This window comes from Aptenodytes forsteri, unplaced genomic scaffold (assembly GCF_000699145.1).
Source record: "Aptenodytes forsteri isolate BGI_AS27 unplaced genomic scaffold, ASM69914v1 Scaffold18, whole genome shotgun sequence".
In the NCBI taxonomy this organism is placed as follows: domain Eukaryota; kingdom Metazoa; phylum Chordata; class Aves; order Sphenisciformes; family Spheniscidae; genus Aptenodytes; species Aptenodytes forsteri.
In genome coordinates this window covers 384,009-392,707 of record NW_008795135.1, presented here as the reverse complement: position 1 = coordinate 392,707, position 8,699 = coordinate 384,009, and the positions used below count along the sequence as shown (strand labels likewise).

The 8,699-nt window shown below is 39.9% G+C and overlaps 1 protein-coding gene across 1 annotated transcript in view; it reads right to left on the bottom strand.

The window, feature by feature from the left end:
• Positions 1–1,357: 1,357 nt before the first annotated feature.
• The window catches only part of NCOA2 (nuclear receptor coactivator 2), a 190,104-nt gene continuing 182,762 nt past the window's right edge, over positions 1,358–8,699 (bottom strand). The window contains 1 exon segment of the mRNA XM_009278417.2: positions 1,358–5,134. Within this exon segment, the coding sequence (XP_009276692.2) occupies positions 5,123–5,134 (12 nt within the window). The 3' untranslated portion in view covers positions 1,358–5,122.

The window sequence follows — 8,699 nt, the reverse complement described above, 5'->3', positions numbered from 1 at the left end:
GGACACAAGCCATATGTACCCATTACATGCACAAGGCCACAGAACCACTCAAGGCTGCTCCGGGTTCTGCTTTCTTCAGCACAAGAACTAATTTATCATGAAGGTTTCACCACGATTGTTTTGGGAGACAGGGCGAGAATTCGGTCGAGACCCACTCAGGCTGTACTTAGCATCTCTACTTCCACACTTCCGAGGCCAAGAGGCCAAGGCAGAGGGCAGATACCCCCGGCTGCTCTCTTCCCTTGTCATAGCCTGACCCCAAGCACAGCGTGACACGCAGCCCTCCTCCCATACTGGGTACAACACGTGGAGAACCAGGATAAGCAGCGAGCAACAAGCTGGGGAATCATCCAAAGCCTCCGGGCATCCCTGTTCTGTCCCTGTGACTGGTCTCTGTCAACAAAGCCCGATCCAGAAAGTAGAAGGCAGCACTTCTCTTTCGCAAAGTCAGTTACATCAGAGGTCGTTGTTAGCTCATCATATTTAGACTGATGCCAGGAGTTTTAGCTAACACGGTTGTCAAGAATTTTCATTTCTTTTTAATAGTAATAAATTATAAGGGGATAATCGTGCCTAAAGGCAAAGTTCCAACAGGAAACATTTTTCCTCTTACTATACACACGTTTTCTCTACTTGTTTCTGAACTTACATTGGGAAGAAACATCCTCCTTCCTTGCTTTCCTTAATGTGGCAGTTATTTTCCTCATATCCAAGGATCACCATCCTTTTTCTGAAGCCAAGAGAACTGCAAGAGAAGCCTTGTTGTTTTGGTAGGAATGGCGAAAGGGTAGAAGTATTTGGAGGTCTTAAATAAATACTCTTTGGAGTATTTTAGCTTCTAAAATTTTTAATATAAATAGTTTTTCTCCCTCGCTCATTTCCCAGAGGGAGCAGCAGACCATTCTGATAAACAAGCATTCTTGTAGCTGCTTTTATGTTTGTTTGTTTGTTTTAAATTGACCAAACATTTCCAACTGTCTTGACTGAACCATTTGGCACAGCAAGGAGAACCAGCCCCTAACTCTACCCAGTCCCACTTTGCACCATTCGAGGTCTGCCTCTGCCGAAACCGTCATGGAAGACACCCATTTTGTCCTGACCGTGATATAAAAAAGTACTCATAATGAACTGTTTTCACATCAAGCTATGTGATAAGCATTTTCAATTAATATAGCACTATAAAGATAAAAGGATTTGAGAGTAACAACTAGTTGGAATATATAAAAGCCTTCAACATAGAAAGCCTGCTGTCTTTTTAAAACCTGCCGAATCATCTACCCTCTAGTGCTTTAGTACTACATCTTATACCCTTCTATGAATAAATGAAGACACAACAGAAACACGTTGAAATCTCTAAAGCCATGTAAAACCCGAAGGCATTAAAATTTATTAAATGATGCAATAACAACAGAATTCTTTATTTACAATAGCATTATTTAACATCAAATAAGCAAATAGCATCAGCAAAGCAATATTAACTTGCATAAATGTATTTAAAATTTCTCTGAATATATCTACCTTTGCATAAACTGCTCACACTAGAAATACAAACATCAATGCAGGTGAACAAAGTGATGTTCAGAGTCAACTCCGTTTTGAAAATAAATCACAACCTGAAACACTGTAAGCTTTCTCCTGAAGAACCATAGTTTATATATTGCTTAATTTTACCCTTGTATAATCTTTTCATATACACACATCTCAGATGCAACTTCATGATGAACTGTACAAATAAAACCCACAAATGACATAAAGGGAAAAAATTAAATGACAGTAAATGTTTGAAGAAATGCGTCCATCATCTCTATTGAACAACATAAAGATTAAGTGATGATGCACTTATTCCAAAATTGTACACAATTCACTATACAAATATAATACATCAGACAGCTATGTAGGAATATACAAGACTTAAAAACAGATCTAAGGCATTATGCTAGATTTTAGCATTTTGAGGTTCTTGCACATAGCTTTTACCTGTAGTAAGAAACTTAAAAGATTTTGTTTTAGTCTACAAAGAAACACCAGGGAGAAAATTCTAATTAAAATCAAAGCCACTACAGTAAATTTTCTTTTGTGCAGAGAATGCTTTTGCTCTTAGGCAGCATACTACCATACAAATACTAGAAAACTTTTAAATTCACACCAACAATTAATGGCTTAAGTTGCATTTCAAAACTGATTGTGTATCTTTGGGTTCTGCAAGTGGAGCTGTGCCACCCATTTCATCTGTTAAGCCCATATGAATTCCGCTTTTAAACAAAGATTAAAAAATGTATTGTATAAACTGCAAAAACATTGCTTTTAATTAATACAGGCCCAAAGGGATACCGGTGCGGGACAATATTTTAAAGATCGAGTACAAATTAATTCATTGTAGCAAAACAGCTCACTTCACTTTTTAAACTTACCACATTACATGAACACTTAAACAGGTCGTACGACCATGTATATATGCTTATTTTTCACATTATGCGCCTTTCACATTTAGTAATGTAAGTAGAACACTGATTAATTGTTCTGTTAAACAAAATCCAAGTACTTTCTCCGACAAATTTACTGTATACAGCATGAAAAATACTGATAATGAAGGGAATTGATTTGGCTTTTTTGTTTCTATAGTGATCAATATGATCAGAAGATTCCTTCACTCACTTTTCTCTTTCATTAGTTAGAAGACGACTAAAGTCACGATGAACCCAAACGGAGCCAAAGTGGTAGGTACAATCTCCTTTCTTTCAAAATGGCAATGGATGAAGAAGTATCATAATCACTACAGATGATCAGGGTTTGCAGGTCCGTCGTGAAACGGGACAAATCTGAACTATTTTGTCCACTGTGAAAAAGAATAATCTATCTGAAGAGGTTACGGTTAAGAACCGAAAAAGAATGGAATAGAAACAAAACTATTTTAAACTCATTTACACTTTGTGGTGCATGAAGTTCATTCCTTCAAATTTATACATTTCTTATATAAATAATTTTTTGTCAGATACATAATGCAAGTTTAACACAAGTGTTGTTGTAGTAATGAGGCTGTGGAGCTCGGGGCTGACAGTTATTTTGGTTTCCCATCGGCAGGTAAGAGGATGGCTCAGCTGAATAAATATTCTGTTCGAGTTTGGTAACAGAACGGTGACAGCTGAAAAATGTTCTTTCTCCAGAACGGTGGCACTGCCCTCCTTAGGGACAAACACAACTGTACATTTCCTGGGCTTTCATCAAAAGCCTTCTACAGAAACAGCCTATTTCGAACCACCTTTATCATATTTTCCTCAGCCTTAATATAGAATAGCTGCTATTTTATTTGAACTCCCACCTGAAAACCAAAACAAATTAAATGGCAGCAGAATAAACCTTTCACTCCCAAAAGGCATGGCTGATGAGATATTATAAAATGCATTGCATTTTACATGACATCAAAAAATTTGCGTTCAGGTTAGAAAGTTTGTGGATTGGGGATCAGCGGAAAGAAAACAGAGGTCAAACCCATCAATTTCTTAATATTTCAAGTCCTCAGAAACTGATGTCAGTTTAGTAAAAGATTATTCCAACCACAGTGGGCAAGAAAAAAAACCACCCCCTTAACAGTGGCCTGCTTAGTAACAGTTAGTTTTTCTAAGATTTGTTACGAAAGGATATAAACATACAAAAATCAAGAATTGGTTCCTACAGTGGCTGCATATAATATAGGTTAGTTAAATGACATTATGAGCAGAATCACAAGGTTTAGAAAATGAGAAGTCTCAAGCCTACAAATTAGGTCTAATCAAGGCATTGTGATCCTTTACAAAACACTTTTCCAGGAGACACACACGGCTAAGAAGATATCTAATTTAATACTGAAGTACCTCATTTGGAATCAACTTCACAACATGTATATCTCACAAAAATTATACAAGTAAAACACTTAAGTTTTCAACTTAAATTATTGCTTGTTTACATATAAACTGGATTTTATGTACCTTACAAAATGTCCTCGTAGTCCACACTGCTTTAAAACAATCAGAAACACACGATAGTGGTGAAGTCTGTAGTGATATCTGCTATAGGTATTACAGGAATTGTTATTTTCCCAGCTAAGGGGATGGGAACCAGAAATTAGCATGCTTTAAAGCAGGTATCTTGAGCTCTTTGATATTATGCACCAATTCTGCCACTACCGTAATCAGTACATGCATTACCATCGAACTTTGCTGTTCGGCATCCAGTAACTGGCTGTCCAGATGGCTGGAAACACACCTAGGGAAATAATGGGGTAACCTGTTTTTTTATTCTATTAGAAAGAAGAGGAAGATGACAGAGGTCAGGAGAGCCAGGTAAAAAAAAATCAGGATTTGCTGATTGCTAGAAATTTAAATAAGAATGTAACCAACTTGTATTTTTGGATTCATGACTTGCATTAGAAACATTACCACAAAACCCAACCGAAACGCCCCTTATAAACAGCCCTCTCACAGGGTAATTTTCATCTGTTTTACAACTTTAACCCCACCCAAAATTGGTCTGTATAGTTTTCTACATCGGTTCGTCTTCTCTGACTCGTTGTCAGTGGAACGCGCTCGTTGGAGGACTCTGTATGTACCAGACGTTGCTTCTACACCCTCCCCCACGCCTCCTCTCAGCCCCAAAATGCAGGCCTTAGTCTAAAACACCAGTTTTCAGATGGAACTGAATCCTTTGCACCAGACTGAGTAAGCCAGGGAAAACAAAGCAAAAAAACCAAGGTCTAGAACTAAACAGAAACAGAACAAGAGCATGGTTGTTTTTCCTTAAATACATACATTTAAATACATTCAATCTGACATGGTTTATGAAAATTGCCTGTCAACATTTACTTTGCAGGAGAGATCTAAGTTGCACTAAGGTGAATGCAGTGAACAGACTGAGCAACTGTCTGTACGCTAGCTTCAGACTGTCAAAGAAGAGGCTGCTCTTCGGCAACGACCGCCCGGCTCCCCTCGGGAAGGCAGGGCTGAGTCCTGTCGGCAGCAGGCAGCCGCCACCGGCGCTGGCAGCTCAGCTGGGTCACGACAAACGGACGCAGCTCTTCAAACCGGTAAGGATTTGGGGCCGTGAGCCCAGTCAGCTGAAGAAAGGAGCAACCGAACCACCCTCAGGGTCAGCAGTATTTCTGCAAAAAAAGAGAAATTGGAGAAAAACAAATGAATTGTTCCTTCTGCGACAGTGAAGATGGATAGGTGAATGAGAGCTGGATGCTGGACTGCAGCATCCACCGTCGATCATACATTGGTGTATTATTTTAAACCTGAAAATTAATTTGATTTTATAAAGCTAGACTTTTCTTTGTGTACACTGATACAATTGACCTGCGATTTAATTCCAGTGATATCACTGGGGTTTAATTTCACTGCATTCTTAGGTCCTTAATTCATTCCAATTATCATGGACATTGTAACAACTCAGGATCATCTGCCTCTCATAGACTCCAGCTAAAGGCACAGAAATATGGTTTAAGAGAAGTCTCATACTTGGACTATGTGCAAAATCTCCCTGTGTTACTGCTGTATCACTCTCAAAGGAAACAACTGCCTTGGTTCACTTTCTCCTCCAAGAATCATAATAAAAAAGGGAATAAAGAAGTAAAAAAAGCTTCAGCTACCGATTCCTAGACATGTTCTTTACATCATACTTACTACCCTTGCAGTGTCTTTACACAAATGGAATACAAACTGGTTTCAGCTGGGTTGATTATCTTGTACTTTCTTATTTAAAAAAACCTCAGGATGTGGTTTTCACAGTTGTTTTAAGACCGTCCCTTCCAGTGACTGCAATCTGTGCCTCTCTGCCTTCCTCCCCTTGTGAACTCCTGCTCCCCTGGGGCGCTGTGGTCAGTCAGGTCAGAGAGCCAATCCAGCCAAAACCCATTTTTCTCCTCCCCTGGGGTTGCTTTTCACTCGCATCCCGTGGCTCTGGCAGCGGAGCGGCTCTTTGCTCGCAGCCTCCTGTCGTGTGCAAGGAAGGCCCCGTTTGCTCAGGGACGGCGCTGGCAGTAAGCAGCTTTCTCGCCGGTCTATGTGCATGCCGCTAGGCTGCCTTCTGGAAGCTGTCTACACCATGCTTTGGACTTTACCACACCTTCCTCTGCAATCACAGAAGGCCTAGAAATGTATCTCCATCGTCAGATAAAGTCAGCGTCGGGAACCATCCTGCGATTCAGGACAGCAAGGTCCTGTGTTTTGTACACTTGCTATTCCCAGCCCAGTTGGTGCAGCTGGAGCTCTCTGGGGGCGACCAGCCATGAGCATGGTCTGGAGGCCACCACGGTGAGTCCTGCTCCCGCTCCTCCTCGCTTCATCACAGCACAGAGACACCACACTCGCATCCCTCAAATCCTGACTAATATGGACAAGCTTAACTTTGGCTCTTCTCCCTGACACGTTGCGAGGCAGTTTGGGGATCCTGTTAGCGCTTTTTGATCACGAAGTGTGGAACAGAAGTGAAAATCCAAAGATGTCCTTATTTTCAGAGTAGACATTAGCAAACAGTATCTCTACAGAGATGCTAAATAAATGCTTCCACTATACCAGTGACTTGAAAAAAATTCATACACTGCAAAAGTTTTTTTTTAATAATTTAACAATGATTTGAGTCACAGGGTGATAAAATATATAAAGGAGGGAATAAGACAAAGAAGGCACAAGTGTACCTCTAGAAAAACATTCCCTCACCCCTTTTGATTCAGATATAACCAAAGCAAACAGGACTTTAAAGAAATTATGTCAAATTAGTATTTCCAGGCTGATAGTGAATGTGGGAAAAATTGCTCAGAATAACTCCCATGGCTGATGTATGCAACTTCAGAGTAGAGAAGTAATCTGAAAACCCCAAAGATAATTGACTATAAGATCACTGCTATACTGTATTAAGTTAAACTGGGCGCCCCTCAGAAACATCAGCTACAAACAGTATTCTTCAGACATTTACTTTTAAATAGGAGCAGGTTCAAAATTTTCCTTTACCATGAGAAATTAGTTAATACAAATTTGTTCCAATAATGGCAAAATAATATATTAAACTGTTGCAGTTGCAACTATTTTCAGCTCTACAAATGAAGGGTACTTTGCGCCTTGAAAGAGACAGAAAATTCTCTGTCCTCTAGTTACTTTAAAAACGGCTTGTCTGTTAAACAGTATCATCCTTGCAAGTCTTAAGCTGTAGAAGTTTTATCCTTAACATGTTAAAACAAAGTGAAACAGTATTAAGCAAACAAATTAAAACAGTAAATGTAGAGATCTGACATCCGTCGTTGTACTGATTTCAGCAATAGCATGTTATTTCCTGGTTACTCAACTCTAAACAGAAGCGATCCCTTTAAATGATACAGTTGTTGAGATCAACTTTATGAAACATTGAAAAAACCCTCAAATTTGTCAGATGAGCTTCTCAGTTTCTCATTTGTCAGATGAATTCCTCAGCTTTCATACGTTAAAGCCACAACTGCCAAGGGATGGAGCACATTAATCCTCTCCTCAGCTTTCTAATTACACAGCTTGAGCTTTAAAAAAAAAAAAAGTTATATAGAAGTAGTTTATAGCACAGACGCATGAAAATAGCAGCTACTTAACCTCAATTAGAGTTCAAAGTTCAGTAAAAGGTACTTATAGTGCATATAAACCATCTACGTTTTCCTTCGCAGTCAGAGCTACATTAGTAGAATAAAAGTAAAATCAGAGTGCAGTCCGATGTACCCTTAGAAAATAATTCAAGAGGTTTTAAGAAGTTACTTTTCTCCAGGTGAGACAAAACTGCTCTCATGCATGGCCACTGTCCATCTCATCGTCATGGCACCGACTCCATTATTTTAATTTTAAACCTCACAGATTCCCTGTCCAAAGTCCTGCCACTCATTTCCTTCCACCTGCACCCTCTTCCCTGACTTCTCTCCACCCTCCCTCGTACCCTTTCTGTCACATCCACTCTCTTTTCCTTCTCTCTTCGACCATTCTTTAAAATCTACCTCCTCCTTCCTCCTCTTTAGTCTGCCTCCCCCTCAACAGCCTCATTCCCTTTCCTTCCTCAGGGGTACCTGGTATTTTGCTCTCTGTCAGTCTGGCTTCTCTTAGCACACGAAATTTAACTGGCTGGGGAATGCACTAAGTAGGAAGAGAACGCCTTGGCGTGTGACAGCTTCCGCTAAAGCAGAACACACTGCATCTTCTCATTGATCATCAAAGTGACCACGAAATGGTTGCAGAAGAGATCCTCTATGCACAGCTCCTCCACTCTCAGGGACAGGCACTTGTATTTTGATACAAACCACGAAGGTGTGAAAAGAAGGGGCCTCCAGGAAGTTTTAAACACATATGCGTGCAAACAAGAGGGATACGATAAAATACACATACGGTTACTTCTTCCTCAGTACTTTCACATTCTTCATTTTCATTAATCGTGATACGTTTGCAGTCAAATTTTTTAAATTTCCCCTATTATTCAAATTTCTTTCCTCTAACAGTAGAAAATTTTAAATTTTGCTATTGGATTCGGCATAAGAGGAAAATTTGTTCATCTCATTCCGTCTCTCTGATTTCAACACCGCATACAAGGAGATGACAGGAAAGAGCGGTGCACGGGGCGGGCCTCAGGCAGGTCACAAAACGCCTCCGGCAGGAACCACGGGTTCGATCCGCCTATTTCGATTACGAGAAGGAGCTCGGGAAACGGGCAATTTAAAGCCT